Source organism: Colletotrichum aenigma (genome assembly GCF_013390185.1).
Source record: "Colletotrichum aenigma strain Cg56 chromosome Unknown KSG_Cg56_contig10, whole genome shotgun sequence".
In the NCBI taxonomy this organism is placed as follows: domain Eukaryota; kingdom Fungi; phylum Ascomycota; class Sordariomycetes; order Glomerellales; family Glomerellaceae; genus Colletotrichum; species Colletotrichum aenigma.
Genome location: NW_023500916.1, coordinates 740,099 through 759,247, shown reverse-complemented (window position 1 = coordinate 759,247; position 19,149 = coordinate 740,099). Strand labels below are relative to the sequence as shown.

The window sequence follows — 19,149 nt, the reverse complement described above, 5'->3', positions numbered from 1 at the left end:
GATTAATATAGCAAAGCAAAGTCTGTCTAGCTTAGCAACTGTGAATAGGCTATAGTTATTAAATATATTAATTCAGGTAGGTGGTGCATCCCTCTGTTTATAATCGTTAAGGGTGTATATCACCTTGCTAGTTAGACTATGGAATTAGGTTTTCTGGGCAACTAGGTGATTAAACCTACTGCTAATAGATAGATAGATAATTAGATAGGTCTTAACTAAATTAAATATTTTAATAAACATATTAAGAACTAAATAAAGGGCGTCTATTAGATACTTATTATTAACAGTTATAAAAGCTATTTATCAGCTGAATTCAATAATTACTACAAGCAGAACAATATTATAACCATCAGTATGCCTACACATTCATTATATATACTACAGCTATTAGATATTACCCTTTATTTACCTTTAAAACGCGCATATAATAATAAAATCAACTAATTTATCAGAGCCTCTATAAATCATATCACTAAGTCTAAGTTCCTTATTACCTTCTATTAGGCCTATAATAAGGTTTATAATAAGGAAAATATCAGGTCTGATTTCTAAGGTGTTAAAATTTCACTATAAGACCCAGACTATATCATCAAAAAGCTTAATATATATTTACAGACGCCTACACCTCCTATAGCCAACCCTTCAACACCTCCACCTTAGTAGTCGCAAACGCCCTCTAACCTATAATAAACTGTTTTACAGTCTAACTTTATTAAAAGTTATATTTCTGCTTATCAAGGAAGCTTATTAACACTAATTATTACTGCAGTTAAGTAATTATTAAAAGGTGTATAAGTAATAGCATACTTAATCACTATTTTAACTGATCAGCTTTATACCCTTAAGGATATAAATATAGCACTTATTAAGCGCTAGAGGGCTAAAAGAACATAGGTCCAGCTTAGAGGGGCACTTAATATAGAGGAATCTTAGGTTTTGCTTAAAGGGAAATAAGAAGGGAAACATCTAGCACCTTAAGAGGACGATAAGGGGGGTCCATCAAAGAGAGCCTAGCTAGCTTAGAGATGCTGTGGTATGTGTGGTGAGACTGGGCATAACGCGCGAACCTATTCTAAAGATGTTGAACCCTCAGGAGATTCTGATAGCAACAACTAATAGTTGATTTAATGCGTTATAGTTGAGAAATACTAGATTTTGTTGTGTATGTGGGAAAAAAACGTCCGGCTGACTGGTCTGGCTGGCTGACTGATGAACCATGTTATTTATATTAATATAAATAGATTTAATAGATTTATTAAAGTAATAAATATATTAAGTAATATTACTTAAGAAAAGGTTAGTTTTATAATTATAGAAAAATAATATAATAATATATTTATTTAAAGATATTACTATAAGTTATAATATTAATAAAGCGGTTAGTTTTAACTATAGTAATTATATATTTTAAATAAAAAACTCTATAAAAAGGTTTTTAAGTTTTATTTAAGAGGATACTACTAAAAATAAACTAACGTTTATAAAAGCTTTAATATAATATTTAAAAAGTAATAAATAAATAATTTGGAAATATATTAAAATAAGCTTTTATATAGCAAAATAAATAGAAAGAGATTAGATAAAATTATAGAGAAAGTTATCCTTAAAGTTAAAATCTTTCAAAATAAGCTTCTTATTATTAGAGAAGCTAGTAAAATTAGAGTAATTAAAAAATAAGTTTTTAGTATTTATAAAAAAAAGAGAATCTATCTCTTTAATAGAGTTAGAAATAAGAGGTTATATAAAGTTAATTGTAGTGAAATAATAAAGAAACAATAAATAATAATATATAAGAGGTGTTATTTATAAAACCTTAGTAGGTAGTAGCTAAGTTTATGTAAATTAATAATTAATAAAGATTTAGCTCTAACTAATTTATAAAATGAAGAAACTAAAAGTATACTAAAAATATAGCTATAATAATAATAAGTTAGTTAAATAATGGTATAAAAAATTAAATAACTTATTATTATATAAATTAATAACAAAAAAAATCTAAAAGTAGACTAAATATAAAAAGTTATATTATTATATTATTTACTTATAAAGTATAGCGTAATTAGTAGTTTAGATTAATAAAGTTTTAAGCTTATTTTTAGTTTATATTAACTACTTTTAGTTTATACTAAATTTATATTTATATAAAAGCTAGAGAGAGAAGTATATATTATAAACTACACTTATTTATTATATTTAAATAATATTATAAACTACTAATAATTTTATTTCTAGTAATTATATTCACTTAATAGGCACTTTATACCTATTTTTCCTCTATATAAGAAATATCCTAAAAACCTCCCTTTTTTAGCTTAGATTACTATAACTAAGGTACCTCTAAGTTGAATAAACTAAAGGCTAGCCCCTCACATTTAATTACTACAGAAGCAGACCTTCTCTAACCTTCTAACCTTTCTATTAACTTTCACGCACACCCTCTATCTCTATATTTATTAATAACGCCTGTAATTAGTAGTTAGCTTAGTTAACTTATTAGCTATATTACTTTACTAAAGATATTATTAAAATAGGCGTAAATATTAGGATTAGTAGTAAATATATCTATATTATTAAGTAAGAGGCTTTATTAAAATAAATAGGTAGCCTCTATATTATTACTATTAAGGTTAGCTTCTAAGACCTTAAAATAAAACCTAGCTATAGCTATCTAATCCTTAAAGCTCTATATATTAAAAAACGTTATCTTACTAATTACTATAAACTTAGCTTTATAGTTAATATTAATTTTAGTGTTTTAAAGCGTATTTTAAATAAAACTTTATAATATAAAATCCTATAGATTAAGTAAAATAGAATATATTATAAAGGTACAAGAATCTAAGTAGTTTATTTAGCGAGGAATAAGCTTAAAGCTTAGCATAAATAGCGTCTAAAATATATAGCTAAAATAAGCTTTTTTATAGCTAAAGACTTCATAAAACTATTTCTATATAAGTTATATAAGTAAAGCTATTAACCTTATTAGTAATAAAGCTATTATTAATAAAGCTAATAGCTATAATAGTATATACGTCTAGCTTAGATGCTTTCGCTTAGCAAGTTAGGGTTAGCGTGGGCAGTTATTCTAGACCCTTAGGTATGTATATTGCGAAGCTACTGGACTGGGCACTGACTGAGGTGCTTTTACTGCTTTTTCCCCTACTGTGAAAACCCCTACTAGGTGGGCTCGAAACTTCCTCAACATAATCAGGGTCAAACACAAGTCGGCAAATCAATGTAGACAGAAAGACTTACCGCAAGTGAAATGAAAAACATTGAGAAGAGACCTCCTATGTTTCCTGTGCTAGAGTGACTCCTTTTCCTGCGCGACCACTATCGTCGCCGCCGTCGCTGTTGCCGTCGCCTCTAGTCGCCTATGTCTTTGTCGTCTATCGTTGTCGTCAATCGTCATCGTTGTCTTTCGTCGTTATTATGGTTGTCTTTATCGTCTGCTCTCCTGCCGTATTCGTGGCTACCCAAAAATAGGTGGCCTTGTTCAAAAAAAGGAGATGAACTGTTGGAAGAAGGTCGACAGATTTCTGCAGCTGGCGCAACCGGAAATTTCAAGATTTGAAGATAGAGGCAGTAAAAGTTGTCAAGGTGCATACTTGAGCAAACGGGTGGTCGAGGGCACCGAAAGACTTATCAAACCAAGAATCCACTATTTCTCAAACAGTAAGATCTAATTGGTATGATCATTGCTGACATAGCTAAGTCTCCATTTTCAACCCATCAAAATCTTGCTGGAAGTCTTGGGCGGATTCTTTTTCTCACGATTGAGTAGATACCTGCTGTACCTAGGAAGCAAGGTCTCTTGGGCCAGTGCAAATCAAGAGGCAAACAGCATACCCTTTTGTGCCAACCGACTTTTCAACAGACTAAATAACAGACAATGGCTGATCCATTGACTTCCTTTTGCTAAGGAATACCGACTTCCTCAATTTATTCAAGAATTGTTTGCGCAGGATGTCGAAGTTCGACCAGCTGCCAAACGCCCGCCCCATAACAGCTGCCACTCTCAGCCAATCATATTCCCCGCTGCCAACTCCACAGGCGTCACCCACCACACCAAAGCAGGAACTCGGGCAGGTCATCCCAAGTCCAGTCCGCAGCACCACCACGCAAGCCAGGAAGCAGGCAGTATCCAATCACGAACACGAACCGCTTCAAGTTTCCCGTGAGGGGTGCCTTTTCTTTTTATCTTCTAGATTGAAGAACCATACGTTGAATCCCAAGAACTCAACCGGAGAAAAAAGTCATTGGACTTGTTTGAAACAGTAGCACAAGACAGAGAGAGACACTGGTTCAACACGCCTCCGATGATGCAGTCCTCAGCCAGCGTCATTGGGGTCGACGCCATTGAACACATCCTGGCCGACGCCTCGTCATGGGCCAACCCCGGCGCCGAGGACCAGGGCCGCGCTCACAGGACCGCCTTGCTCGGCGATGTGTTCTCGACCGCGCAGCACATGTGGCATGCGGGCAGTCAAGAGATTGATGTGGTGGCAGAGAAGCTGGGGGACGGAAGCCGAGATGGTGAGTTGAGCCTTACAAACCCAAAGATGGATGAGAAGCTGACATGTCGACAGCCTCATGGAGACTACCATATGGTGACTCTGGTATCGTGGACTTGTTCCTCAAGATCATCACCACACCGAACCTCCGCCCGGTGTTGAAAAAGCACACTCTCCGCATCATCGGCAACTCATGCGCCGACACAGGTAGCTCACTCACCTCTATCTACTCTCGTCACGGCCACAAGCTAACACCACCCAGATGAGAACCGCGCCCGCGTCATCTCGTCAGGCGCGCTTCCAGCCATCATCGCCCTCCTCGACGATGACGACGTCCTCCCCTTCACCATCTCAGTCCTCTACAACATCCTCGTAGACTACGAGCCAGCCCAACAAGCAGCCTCAGCCGCCAACCTGACCCTCTCCATCGTCAACCTCCTCACATCGCCCCGCCTCTCCCAAGCGCAGAGCCTCCTCTCGCTCATCGCCAAACTCGTCGCTCTCCTCGCAACCCACGAGTCCGAAGCGAACCTCGCACCCCCTCAAACGCCCTCTCTCCTGCTCACCCTCGCCCTCACGCCGACAACAGAGCCAGAAGACTTCGTCACCCTCACGGCCGTAGCCCTCGCCTACCTTACCCACGCCCCCGTCCAAAAGGCCTTCATCGAAACCGGCTCCGTCCCCATCCTCCTCGCCACATTCTACCACCTCCAAACCCAGCTCGAAGCCATCCGCGTCGAAGACGAAGACGCCGCGATCCAGCTCAAAGCCCTCCCGCAATCCTTCGTCCAGCTCCTCTCCGACATCTCCTACGACGACGCCTTCACCGCCCACAACCCCATCGGCTCCCCCGTCATCCAGACTCTGCAATCCTGGCTCGCCCTCCCCAACGTCCACCTCCAGTCCGCCGCCTGCCTCTGCCTCGGCAACGTCACCAAGTCCGACGAGGCCTCCTACGCCCTCGTCAAATCCCACGCCGTCCACCTCCCCCTCGTGCCCCTCCTCCGCATCTCCACCGACTCAACCCTCCTCCACGCCGCCCTCTCCTTCCTCAAAAACCTCGCCATCCCGCCCCAAAACAAGCCCGCCCTCGGCGACGCCGGCCTCCTCGACGCCGACATCCTCCCCCGCATCTGGTCCCTCGACGTCAACCCGCAAGTCCAGTTCTCCGCCGTCTCCCTCACCCGCGTCCTCCTCGTCAACACGCCCCCCAACGTCCGCCGCCTCTGCGCCCCGCTCAACCCGGACCCCCTCTCTCCCTCCCACGACACCACCCATCTCCACCGCCTCCTCGACCTCTTCGCCCGCACCGACGCAGAGCACACAAAGACCGAGGCCGCCCGCGCCGCCGCCGCCGTCTGCCGCGTCCTGCACACCACCCCCATCCCGCCGCTCCTGCCCGACTGGGACCCGACGCAGGACGGCTACGTCTTCCGCCCGGAGAAGCCGCTCGCGCCCACCGCGGCCGCCGAGGCCGAGGCCGACGGCGGCGCCCGCAAGAGGGAGCGCTTCTACCGCCAGCACGCGCCGCTCAACAAGGTCCTCGCGTTCCTCGTCACGCAGGCCAAGTTCCCCGTGCTGCGCAGCGAGGCGTGGTTCGTGTTCGCGCTCATGTGTCGTGCGAAGGACGGCGCCGGCGTCGTCATTCGTGCGCTGCAGGTTCCTGGCGCTTTTGAGGCGCTGACGGAGGCGATTACGGGGCGGACGTTCTCCGGGGAGGATGTGGAGGGGAAGACGCCGGCGGCGGTGCAAGCAGGTTCGAGCTCAGAGGCTGCGGTTGTGGGAGGGGAGGGGAATAGTATGGCGTTGGTTGATGGGCTGGGGCTGGAGCCGCAGGCGGCGGACCCGAGCCAGGCGGCGGGGATGAAGAAGGTTGATCGGGAGAATGGGCTGGTTATGGTGAGTGAGCTTGTGAGGAGACATGCGGAGGAGCTGCCTGCGGTGAGGAGGGCTGCGTTTGAGGAGATGTTGAGGGAGGGCGGAGAGATGTTGGCTGGGGAGAAGGGAATGGAGACATGAGGTAGCATATAGCAAGTAAACGGAAACACAAGACAGATTTACATGACAATAGACGATATCGCAAGCACCAGGAATAAGTTACTACAGGGGACGAAGAGGCAGAAGAATGAATCCATAGTCTACTCCTGGAACACATAGACCCATGATACACGTCACACATTTCATCATATGCGCGTCCTGTCCCCTTCCATCGTCCAAAGACGACACGACAGCAACACACAAGTCTGGGCGTGATCAATGCAATAGTTTCTTTATGACCTTGTCCTGAGTTATCTCTCTTCTCTCATTTCCACCGAACCCGCCAGGCCCAGCGCTTCTAGACTTTTTTTAATTCCCTCAAGCCCAGAAAGTTGTGATTGTTTAACGTGTCGAAAGCAGCAGCCGAGTGAAAACCTGATTCCATTGTGCCGCAGCAGCAAACATAACCCCCCGACACCACAAGAGACGGACGACACCAAGAAAGCCAGAGGAACATGCATAAGAAAGTAAACAAATTTTTCCCGTTGACGGAATCAAGTTGCTTATTTCTTGGCAGCCTCGGCCTCGGCGGCGTCGCGGGCACGCTTCTCCTTCTTGCCCAGGTTGCGGGCCTCGGCTCTGGCGAGGCGGAGCTTGCGGTAGGCACCACCCTCGACGGCAGCGGGGACGTCGGACTTGGAGATCTCGGAGAAGCCGCTGACGGTGTTCTCGACGGGGAGGGCGGCGGAGAGGTTGCGGACGGTCTCGGTGCTGGCGAGGTCGACCTTGGAGTCGCCCTGCTTGGGCTTGTTGGAGCGGCGGGGGAAGACGACGAGGCGCTCCTTGTAGGCCTTGAGGCGGGCGACGTTGGCGGCGAGGGACTCCTCGCTCAGGTTCTGGCGGCGGCCGTCGACGGCGATACCGATGGTGGGAGCGTAGAGGCGGGGGATACCGGCGGCCTTGGTGGACAGTCAGTTTGCTTGCTCGTGCCTTCCAAATCTTCCCAGAACGAATTTACCTTGAGCTCAGCCAGGGAGAAACCGCGGCCCTCACGGACCTTGCGGTTGTACTTGACGGTAGGGCATCGGACAACCGGGCGGAGGAGGTCGACGGGGCGGGGAGCGACCTTGGCGGCCTTGGCCTGACGCGCGACACGGCGGCTGTGCTTCTTGCCGGCCTATTGTGGTGTTGTTAGAAAATTTCGGGTTCCCATCATGTGCCATTTCCCATCTCGAATTGTCGCCAGTTTTGCGACGGGACCAAATCATACCTGGTCGAAGTGCGTCCTAACCCGGCGCTGCCAATCCTTGCGGAAGTCTGTGGTGTCTCTGTCAGTTGTCGTGCTCTTCTCGATGTGCGTTCTTCTCGTCGTCGCTGGATCGTGGGGGAGTCTCACGGTTGTGGGGGATCTGCTGGTTGTGTGCGATCGCCTGGAGAGAGCCAAAGTCAGTAAATCGGCGGCGGCGACGGGGACGCGAATGCCTTCGATGGCGATTCCGTAGATGAGGGCAAACGTACCATTGTGCCTGTGTCGCGATCAAAGGGTTAGTAGTCCTAGGCCGGGTCGTCGAGATGCTGCTGCGAGGCGTGGACAAATTTCCTGGAGGTACGACGAGTCAAAATCTCTGGAGGGCATGAAAACCCTACGAAAAGCCCGGGCGTGCGGTACGTACTTGGGGGGGTTTGGCGGTGCGGGACGGCAGGCGCGAGGCGATTGGCTGGGGGCAGCTTGCTGTGGCAGGGCAGGCGGGACAGGCGACGGCGGAACCTTGATCCGTGCAAAAAGTGGCCGCGGTGAATTTTTGCGTCGCGGTACGTATCTTTACTGATTGTGGGCTCGGCTGCGGACGTCTATTTAATAGCGGCCACCTCGCACGTCTTCCTCCTCTTCCACCTTTGAAAGGCATACTTACCTTGTCTGGCCGTCGGGGGATCAAGAAATCCTGACGGCAGAGAGGGAGGCCTGCATTGCACATCGCGGCGTCGACCTCTCTCGATTGCCCTCCGGGGCCATCGTGGGCGCAATTTTTGATGTATGCCTTTTGTTTTCATTGTGTGCTCTGCCTTGCGCAGGGTCATGAAGAAGACTGCTGAGTGTTGTTGTGTGAGGTCGGACTTGGCGTCAACTTAGGTCCATGATTCATAGACTTGATTCCTGAACTTGATGCCGTTGTAGAAGAGGCCGCGTCGATGGATTTGTAGTAACGTCGCCCGTAGCTTAGCTAAATTGATACTGTAATTGCCTGTCAATGTTCGCGACAAACACCTACCTCATACTGCAGCCCCATTGACCATTGACGATAGCTTCACCCCAGTGACTGCCATGTTCGTCGATTGATGACTTACTGCCGTAAACGTCGAAATTCTGCATCGGCTCCGGATTGAGCTGAGCTTGAGTGCTCCCATCCATCGATTGCATCGTCCTATCCTCTGAAGGGATCCAAGCCTGCGTCCATTTCTCTCCCCATGCGTGTCCAGTATGCCGTGATAAACCACCAAAGATATCATCACCAATCCTCCCTCCAACAATCGTCCATCTCATCACCACGTTCCTCACACCCAGCAGCCAGCCGCACCAAAGCTCCCTCGTACGACACTGACCCCGGAACATCCCGCACCAATCACAACCCCGCAAAAAAAGCCCAACACCAAAAAGTGCCGCCCCATACCCAAAGCTCCAAAAAAATCTCATGACGCTCGCCGACCCGTTCTCCCGGCTCCGAGTCGCCTCTCAACCTCGACCATAGAGTGAAACCGCCAAAACCACTCACTCCCGTACCTCGCCCCCACGGTATCCCCCCGAGTCGTTCGAGTACAAACCATCAAACGCAATGGCTTCGAGAGTATCCCCCCGAAGCGCCTCCGACGCAACGCGCTTCACCTCAACCACCCCGCACGCCGCCTCCAAAGCCGCCGCTCCCTCCACGCCGAAACCCAAGCAGCAGCAGACCTCACCACAAGCAAAGACACCGGCAGCGACGAAGCTCTCCTCAACACCGAAAAATCCCTCCGGCGGCAACAGGCTACCCGGCGAGACCCCCGAAGAGCGCGTCCGCCGCCTCCGCGCGGCCCACGAGGCGGCGCGCAAGGCGCAGACCAGCAGCGTCGACCGCGTCCTCGGCGGGAGCAGACGGTTCTTCGATGTCGCGCACAAGGCGACCGTCATCGGGCTGGTCGGGTTCACAGGTACGTTTGGGGCAACATACACACATCTTCCGGGGGATCCTACAAGGCCAATTGAGCCCCAAGATCGCCACCCAATATCACGAGCACTCGAACAAGCAAGAACACAATGCTAACTCTACTCCCCCACAGCAATCGCCGGCCTCGTCTCAATCTACTCCGTCTACGACATGGTAACCTACAACAAACAGCGCCGCGCCGACTTCATCGAGGCCCAGCGCAAAATGGAAGAAGACTCCCTCGCCGCCGCCCGCCTCGCCTTCATCAACGGCACCGCCACCGACGCCCAGGTCTCCCTCGTCGAGGAGGCCAACGCCGCCGCCCGCGAGTCCGGCACCCGCCTGCCGCCCCTACTCTCCGCCCCCACCGTCACCACCCAGGCCGAGAAGATCTTCGGCACCGGGCAGCAGCGTGCCGAGACCGCATCACCAGAGGCCGCCGCCGCCGCCGCCGGCTCTTCAGCGCCCGCAGCGGAAACGCAAAACAAGAGCAGCGGCTGGTGGCCCTTTTCGTCGTCTGCCAAGCCCACCACAGAAGCGATCCAGGACAAGGCCAAGGCCGCCTTCGACCAAGAGAGGGAGAACCAGCGCCGCGGGGGCGCGTTGGACCAGATCGGGCTGCAGCCGGCGGAGGAGAAGAAGAAGGGGTGGTGGTAAGAGCAATGCAGAGAACGCATTCTCTACACACATCCTCTTCTCTCAACATATCTCGGCGCGCGGGGTGGCAACATTGTTATAATTTGATATACGCAACAACCCAAAAACGGAGCATGTGGTATTGTGACGATATGCATAGACGCTACAAACAGACACACGACACAAAAGCTGGAAAACAGGCGGAAGGAAGGAACGGAGAGAGAGAGAGGGTATGATAATGGTGGGACCAAGGACCGAGTGGATGAAGATCCGTGTGTGGAAGCTGGTGATGGTGTTCTCTCTGCCTCCCCTCACGCCGGGGGAGGCATTGAAAGAGGAGGACGAGGAGGAGGGGAAGAAGAGTGCCACTGTATCATAGTGTAGACTTGACTGGATGTGCATTAGACGGCGTCCGGTTGAACCTTTGCATGCGGGAAGGAAATATCACCCTCATCTTGGCATTGCTCAATTTCGTGCTACGCTACAGGAGGGGAGGAAGCCACGTGCAATGTCCGTGCCAAATATCGACCATCGTTGGCCAATCTCCTTCAAGCCAACAACCATGGAGATGCAATCACGCCAACATCACCACACAGACTCGCTCGGGAAGACAGTGCGTCATGAGCAATGCTCAGCTTTCGCTGTCAATTACGTCCGCTGGACTGGTATTATGTACACCACCTCAATCGCTCCGAATGCTTGACCATCCGAGTCCGCCACGCCGGGCAGTCGACTCTCCTCCCAGGATGCATGCCCAAAAACCTATAAACCGAAAAAGAAAAGAGTCCGCCTGTCCCCGGACCCGAGCGAGTGGATATGTATATGCGCTGAATGTGGTGGTATTACTCTCAAGACAGCCCTTGCCGTCGTCAAACCCGTGCACCCCGAAATCATAAACTCCGTGAAACCAGAAGCAGTTGTTGCACCGCAGTATGCTTTGCCGACCACGCTTTTACACCAGTAGATATCGCGGCAGAGGCGAGCATTGCTCGTCCACTTCCAAATAATTTTTCCGCTTCTGTAAGAGATGGCTCTCTGCGTTGGCAAATTTGTTCTTGCCCTTGGGCAGATTCTCGAGCAAGAACTCCTCCCCATTCTATGAGACGACAATGTGGTTGAAGTGGCCTGGTACTTTGAGGCGACACTTTTCGCAGTCGGCTCGATAGCCGATGCTAAAACTCTTCTTCATGCCAGGCTGCCAGGTCCAGTTGTTGACCGTGTGCCTGGATCGGATGTGGCCCTTGCGCCCGGGAGATGGCGTCGCAGGGGCCGAGGTCGTCTCTGTCGGCTGGCCATCGATGGTCGTGGTGATGGAGTCTTCACCCATGTGACCCGAGTGATCGTCCATCATGTCCATATCGTGACTTCCATCCAGCGACGACTGCTCCATGCGCATGGCGAGAGTGGATTGAAAGCCGTTGTCGAGAACCATTCCTGGGGGACTGAGGCTTCCGCTACCGGCAAGGCTGGTTGAGTCCTCGCCCTCACTTATGGGGGAAGGCAGGCGGCGGTTCTGCACGGCATGCCAGTCATCCCCGCCGTCCATAGAGCGGGGGATGCAGCGGGACTCGTCGCTGCTGAAGCCAGCATGCATGTGGCCCATGTTAACGACGCCGTTCAGGTGGCTCACTGCGGGTCCCGGTCCGCCCCAGCCGCCGCCGCGCACCTGGGCTCCGAAGCTGGGCTGGATGGGGGTCGGCATGCGGCCGTTGACGGAGGACGTCGGATCCGGGTGGATATGTTGCTGCGGAACCGGGGGTGGCGACATGGTGTCCATCATGTCCATATCACGGTCGGACTGCTGTGCGAAAGGCGACGGCTGGCAGGACATGGTTGCGGGTGATGAGGACCAGGGCGAAAAGTGCGACTTGGGCTGCTCCTCCGAGTCGGAGTCACCGGGGGTGAGTGTGTAGGGCGCGGCATTGAGAGGTATGACGGGCGCCGACCAGCGCTTCGAGTTTGGCGAGGTTCGGAGGGGCAAGCATTGCAGGCGTTTCTGGGAAGGTGAAGGTCAGCAATTGTCCGGCTTGGTGGTGTAGAGTGGGGGTTCAACATACATTTCTATGCTCGCCGAAGCTCAAAGTGCCGTTCATCATGTCGTCCTCCTCATCCCGGCCCCTCTTCCGAGTAGGGTCCGGGAAATGCTGCTGAACGCCGAACATCATGAGACTGTCTTGAAAGTGTATTGTTGGTGGTTGTAGAAGAAATGCAGCCGACTAATTGGCGGGTAGCGGGCGAAGATGCAGCAAGCAGTGTTAGCGATGTCGGCTCTATGTCTGCGTCTGGTGGGGATTCGTCAAGTCTGGCAAATGTCGTCAATGTCGTCGTCGGATGGATGTAGAGGGAAGAAAGCGACGTCGTTCTGCCGAGTCGAGTCGAATGGATGTCCGAGTCTGATGCGCAGGGCAGTGGCTGCTGCCAAGTTCCCCCGGACTGAAGGTGCCGGGATTGGCGGGGGTTGGGACTGTCCCTCGGAGCGGGCTGGCTGGGCTGGATGGGCTGGGCTGGGTCGTGGTGGCAGGCGCAGACAGGCTGCAGGCAACGTCGGGTCCAGTGGAGGTGGAGGAGGTTGCAGTTGCAGTTGCAGTTGCAGTGCGGGCACGCGCACACAATCAATCTCTCCAAGGCTCCAGCTGCAGGGAACCTGGGATATGCGGGAAAGCAGGTTCCACGGGGGTCGCGAGAGCGTCGATCTTTGCCGGCTATATTGGGGCGTTGGCAGTTGCGCGCGGGGCAGGCGAGGGAGGCTGAGTCGAGGGATCTTGTAATGATGTCGGTATCGGTAAGAAAGGCGAGTTGAGGCGGGAGTGTCGACTGTCAATACCTTCTCAGGCAAGTGAGGTAAGATCGAGTGTCGAGGGATTCGAGTTTGCGCGGTGTAAGTCGTATAAGTAAGTCGCACCCAAAGAGGCAAGGTTGGGTCCGATTTGCGCAGCTGCTGCGGGTTGGGGTTTTCTTGGCCAGGCAGGCAGGCAGACAGATGATGCTCTTGGGGTAAGCACCTTTATGGGCAGCTTCCTTCTTGTTTCTGTTCTTTGTTTGCGAGATTCGAATCGGCGAATTGGAATCTCTTGGAAGGAAAGGAGGCTAAGAAAAAAGGCAAACCAGATTCTCGGAAGGAAGGGTGTTGCAGATAAAGTGGAAGCAGGTGGGAAGCCGCCAAAAGAAGAAGCAGCAGCTGCCGATGCTTAAGCAGGCAGGCAGGAAGCACCACAGCAGTTCCTAACAAGCAGCAGCGACCTCGACAGGCAGAGGCAAGAAAAAAAAAAAAAAAAAAAAAAAAGGATTGGAGCAGCAAGAATGCTAAGGTGAGGTGCGCCACAAAAGGGGGAGAGGGGAGAGGGGATCCAGGCCACTAAAAGAAGCCCCCCGTCAGTGGTAAGGCAGGGAACCGATGCGCTACGTGCCCCGTGCGGACGAGGTGCACAACCCGGCGGCGGAAAGCCAATAGATCCCAACGCTCAAGCAGCCAACACGCACGCCGTCCAGGTCGTTCCCGGGCTAACGGCTTTGGGGCCACCACTGAGAGATTCGGAATGTCAATGATGGCAGTCTGGGCAGTCTCTCACACAGTCTGGGAGTCGAGAGCCGGGCAGACGGGAGGGAGGCTAACGACGCGCTAGTTCCACGCTGCTGGAATCCAAACCGAGAGGGAGGGGTCCCGGATGACGGAATGCGATGCCGCCTTCTGCTGAAATAAGGCAACGGTGAAGCAAAGGAATGTTCAGGGCCGGCTTCCAAGGAATGTGAACGTGGTGTTTCTGTTGTTGATGGTCCTTCTCGAATCCGACGGGTGAGTCGTGTGCTTGCTCCCGTCGCGTGTTTCGCGGCGAGTCGTGGCGAGGAGGTCGGTGTCTTTCTTTCTTGTGTCCCAAATTGGGAGGTTGGAATGGAATAATACGTCGGCCAGCGGGTGTGTTTTTTGATCGGTTGCAAAGTATTCAACCGCCGTATGACAAGGACTGTAATTGTCGAGCAAGACGATGCTTGACGCGACTTCCGGAAAATAAAAAGGAGCGTTGGTTCGAGACGTCAAAAAGGACTGATGAACGGACGTCCGCTGAAGAATAACGTCACAAAAGAAAAGGAAGAGAGATCTTGACAGATGGATGACAGGTTCTGCAACAAGCACCGCGACACCAGCACCAGGCAAGGGAAGGGGGGCGGCAACGGCAAGGACGCGGGGAATTGGACGTTGATCGGAGAAATAGAAAGGAACACACCCAGCAAAACGAAGACGAGGACCGTTGTGAGATATAGGGCAAGGTGGCGTTAGAAACGAAGGAGGGCGACCAAAGGGCTCTTATTCCGACCCAGCTAAGATCCGAGGGGGACGGGGGGCATGTCTGTCGCCTTGACACACTGCAACAGCGTCGTCGTTGTAGCTATCGTTGTCTTCGTCTTCCTCAGATCTTCACTCACCAACACCAAACTCTGCCTCTTTCTTTTGACTCTGCTCTGCCTCAACTGCCGCTGGAGCTATTCCTCCTGCTGTCCAGTGCTTGTCACATCACTCCAAAGCTGTAACTTGCTCGCGCTCTTCGCGCTGACCCAGCAGCGAGGACCAGAATGGGATCTGAACCGGGACAGAGAGAGACGTTGAACTACTAGGTCTACCCTATCCACCCAACAGGGCTCGTCGTCGTGTGTCGCGAAGCGGATGCCACCACCGGGCCTGCCAAATAAAGGATTTCTCGACTGCCAGAGATCTGTGCGCCGCCGCGGGGGCAAGGGTAATGTTCGTCCACGGCAACGACAGCGACAGCGAGCGACAGTGACTGGTGATGGATGACTAGCCTGCCCGACTGATGGGTGTGTGTGTGTACGTGAGCGTGTGGGTGTGGGTGGGTGGACGGGTCCGTGGACGGACGACCTTGCCGCTGTCCGGCCATTTGCTGGTTCGTCCCGCCTACCCAGCGCCCGTCACATGCGGAGGGGCCCTGTCGATGGATGGCATTCAGCAACTGAGAAGGGGGGGGGGGGGGGGGGGGAAGAAAAAGGGAAAAAAAAAAAAAAAAAAAAAAAAAAAGTGAGGTGGTGGTGAGGGCGGTTTCAGGATTGCTTCATGAGGTGCCGGGGTGTGGTGGTGGGATGAAGAGTGGATAGGGCCCAAAGGGAGTTTGAGCGTTCGCCTACCCCAATCTAGCCTTTCTGGCTGCGATACGTCCCGCCGTGATCTGCCTACCCGCGGCCATGCTTGAAGAGGGGTGCGTAGGCAGGTTATGGAGGCATAACAAGAGGCGAACTGTGAGTTGTGATAGGAACGGGGGGACACGCAAACGCTGAGGTCATTCGTGATGGGCGCCGGCAAATGCCACCGAGATTGGGTTCGCGGCCGCAGTCAGGTAATATGCAATATCGCCTCGACTAACACACCTCTTGCGGATGGGGGAATACCGCAGTATGTCGCCAACACCATGACTTGCAGCTCGACGATCATCTCTATTCTCATCGCACCCTGCGGCAATCCAAACAAGAACCAAGGCCTTATCCGCACACCGACCTGTCTTCTCCTCTCCTCCCGCTGCGCCCCTCGTTACAGCATCCCGTCTCCTTCAACTTCACATCATCATCAACCTGCGGCCGCCCCGATTCTCGTCTCCTCCCCCCGTTCCTGTCAGTCTCAGGCCAAGTTCCCCCAACGGCAGAAAAGCTTACAGGATACGAGCGAGTCACGCCGCCGTGCGTATCTTGAGTCGACGCGTTCTCGGTCCAAGCCTGCCGTCGACTCTGATGCCAAGAACTCTCTTTTTGCCGTTCATTCGCATCTTTCCGCACAGAGCAACCACTCTACCGGAATAAGCATACCCAGCGAAAGCCAGCCAACTCCCACCCCGCTAAGTGGGAGGGCCTGGGAAAAAGAGCCGCAGCGCGTGTGCCCTGTCCCCAAACCACGCCCCCCCGCAAGTAGCACCTACCGGCTCCAAGGAGCTGTCTCACAAACGGCCAAAACGGGGGCCCAGCCCAGCATGCCTGCCGCTGCTTCCCAGCTACCTGGGACTCCCGCAGACGAAGTCCAGCGCCTTTGTGAGCCCTCGGATTGGAGGTTTTACGATGTGATGCCGCCCTCGTTACTACGCTGTGATCCAGCGACAAACTGGACAGCATCTAACGCTGCCAGCGCGCGCCTCCCGTCCCGTCCTCCGTCTCCTCGGGGTGCATCCTTCGGGACCGACTCGCCCACGGTTCGAACCCTCGAAAATGGCAAACGTTGAGACTGGGCACCGATCCAATCTCGCCAGCCAATAGATTGAGCTTTGACTTTGGGCGGGGGGGCCGTGGAGTGCGCGAACAGACGCTCGAGAGAAAAAAAAAAAAATGAAAAAGAACAGAGGAAAAGGTCGTTATCGTTTGCCGAACCCCGAAAAGATGGTGGCATCTTCGCCCTGGAAAGTCAAAAAAAAATGTTGTTGGAGAGACAGAACAGCGGGTGGGTGCGCCGGAACTCTTCCCCCCCTGCTTGACTTGCTGGTGAGTTGGCTAGGTGGTTGACGGACTTGACAACGATCCAAGGGTCTTTTCCACGCCCGGAAGTTCTAGACTCTCGGACCCTTTGCGCCAAACCAGCGGCCCTTGGGGGAAATATTCTGCCTGCTCGCCTGCTACCTACCCCCCCCCCCCCCCCCCCCCCCCCCCCGAACGCTGGCATCTGCGAGACGAACAAGATTGTTGATGATGTAAAGAAACTGCTGCTAATTCCGGCCACACAAAGCCAAGACTGCTGATCCGCGAAACCGAATGAAGTCTGTCGATCTGCGTGGCCTGTGGCCGCGGGTTCGTTCAAAGTCGGGGGCCAAGATCGTTTCATGTACTTTTTTATCGCCCTTCGTCCCTGGATGTGACCTGCAGTCAGAGGGCGCTTCAGGGTCGCTGTGGTGGTTCTACGGCGGGGGGATACTCGGAGTGTTCTGGGGGGCACGGCGATCAGGGAGACGGACAGGCGGTGACTGGCGTGCTTGGCTTGTCGTGACGTGATCTGACTTGCTGACGCTCGGTGGGCCGCCTGTGCCCGCACTGATCTTCTTGGAGGCCTTGAATTTTGGGGGAGAGTGCTGGTCGGTGTTCAACTTGGTCTGGGCGGGATTCATGTCTTGGTGTCGTCGGTGAAGCTGCGATGGGGACGGGTTGTGGGGCTCTGTCCCGGTGAGGCTCCGGTGAGAGCTTCCATGTCCTCAGCCACGCCATGCCATAATAATTCGAAATCATCGTTGTATTGTCCTTACTGACAGTTAACAAGCCATATCTTAGGTTGAATTGACCAGACAAAGTGACACTGGACGCAACGATAAGTCATCTGTCTGTGGGAAGATACAAAAAACGTCATTACAGCCAAGTCTCTCCTGACCAACGAACTACATCAAGTGGTCATCCTCTGATTGGTGTCTGTGTGTTAATGGCAATTTAAATTGTTTTACTCCTTATAGGTAGTCTCTAATGGCCACATGGTGTTCTGAAGAGTGTGATCAGGGCAGCAATTCTTCGTTGTGAAGAGCCTTAGGACTCTGAATCTGCAGGTGGGCTATGCACCTTGAACACATTGGAAATACCTTTAATATTTAGTGACCGATTCATAATTATTCAGCTTCGTTAAATTCTAACTTAGTTTCAGCATAAATGCCTTTGCTAAGTTTATGAATTTGATATGATGACCTGCTTTGAACATTTGTTTCTAAAACAAGCATTTAAAGATATATAGGAAAGGCTCCTCCAGTAGACAACACCAGCACCTCTAAGACTTTTCTTCATTCACTTAACTAATACTATTGCAAAGTAGAAATGTCAAGATCGTCGTCCCGCCTTCGACGTTAAAAATTCTTTCTGGTTACTTTTGAATTTGTGCTCTGACTACATGTACCTACCTGAACTGATGGCCACAAAGGCAAAACACCACCACTGAGTTATCATTCCGATAATCCACTACATATAGTCTGTAGTGAAACATGCTTCGCTTTTAATATGTGTATATGTGCGACTTGTGAGTTTTCCCAACCCGTTCAACTACGTTGGCTGCGTGTCCGTCGGGCCTCGAAGCAACGAAGAAAATAATAACATTCAAGGCAACTAGACACAATCCCAAGTTTTTGCTCCATTAAGATAGGTCCATTGCTAAGACTGCCTAGAAAATACGCTCAGCTTCGGGGTTCACGTTGGCCACCTCTGTTTGGTTTCATGCTTGAACCTCACAATGACAACAAAACATTATGCCGATGCCAACAATCATTCTTTCCTTTCAGAGAACGCCAAAACACGAATTGATCCTTAGATATGCTGAGAAAAGAAGAAATTGAACCCTTTCGAAAGCTCTCTGTCCGAGGCAGCATCCCGGAAGCTTAATGATATCATAGAGTTCCGTATCCAAGCAGAGTCTGAACCCCGCACCACTCCAAGAGCGCCGACAACCTCTCGACTCATCTGAACAGCCTCTTACATCCACCTCAAGCATCCTGCAGCTGCTGCTCTGCAGCGAAAACCGTCACTATGGGCTGGGGCGGCAACCTCTATGTCGTCAACGCAACCCCGTACACATGGACGCGCGTTTATCAACCAGCCCCGGGCGCCGGCGACATGAGCGCCTGGCATCTGCCATCAATGATTGACCCAGGCAAGTCACGGCCTCCATACCACAGAAACATCACCTAACATGAATTAAGGGGAACTGGTCAAGGTCTACGCCGAATTCAGAACAGCAACGACAAACGACTGGGGCTTCACCCAATTCGCCGTCGGGACCGCCTCCTATCCCGCAATCGAGATAGGCATCAACGGCCGCGACTTCGGCAAGGGCAGCTACTACCTCCACCTCATCTCCATCTCAACCCTCGGCAACCCAAAAGGCACCA

General features: G+C 51.4%; 4 protein-coding genes across 4 annotated transcripts; 2 read left to right on the top strand and 2 right to left on the bottom strand.

The window, feature by feature from the left end:
* Window positions 1-4,322: 4,322 nt before the first annotated feature.
* Window positions 4,323-6,533, top strand: RAP1GDS1 (Rap1 GTPase-GDP dissociation stimulator 1; the record flags this gene model as incomplete). The annotated part of the gene is made up of 3 exons (XM_037329304.1): window positions 4,323-4,536; window positions 4,590-4,721; window positions 4,777-6,533. The coding sequence occupies 3 exons, from the start codon at window positions 4,323-4,325 to the stop codon at window positions 6,531-6,533; spliced, it is 2,103 nt and encodes a 700-aa protein (XP_037172078.1).
* Window positions 6,534-7,054: 521 nt separating this feature from the next.
* On the bottom strand, window positions 7,055-8,910 carry RPL13 (60S ribosomal protein L13; the record flags this gene model as incomplete). The annotated part of the gene is made up of 6 exons (XM_037329303.1): window positions 7,055-7,450; window positions 7,510-7,668; window positions 7,762-7,808; window positions 7,888-7,921; window positions 8,010-8,017; window positions 8,838-8,910. 6 exons carry the CDS (start codon window positions 8,908-8,910, stop codon window positions 7,055-7,057), a joined length of 717 nt encoding a protein of 238 aa, XP_037172077.1.
* A 412-nt stretch (window positions 8,911-9,322) lies between these two features.
* Window positions 9,323-10,330, top strand: CGCA056_v014060 (uncharacterized protein; the record flags this gene model as incomplete). Its single annotated transcript, XM_037329302.1, has 2 exons — window positions 9,323-9,677; window positions 9,807-10,330. 2 exons carry the CDS (start codon window positions 9,323-9,325, stop codon window positions 10,328-10,330), a joined length of 879 nt encoding a protein of 292 aa, XP_037172076.1.
* A 1,075-nt stretch (window positions 10,331-11,405) lies between these two features.
* CGCA056_v014059 (uncharacterized protein) lies at window positions 11,406-12,471 on the bottom strand (the record flags this gene model as incomplete). Its single annotated transcript, XM_037329301.1, has 2 exons — window positions 11,406-12,305; window positions 12,367-12,471. 2 exons carry the CDS (start codon window positions 12,469-12,471, stop codon window positions 11,406-11,408), a joined length of 1,005 nt encoding a protein of 334 aa, XP_037171563.1.
* Between the last annotated feature and the right edge of the window lie 6,678 nt (window positions 12,472-19,149).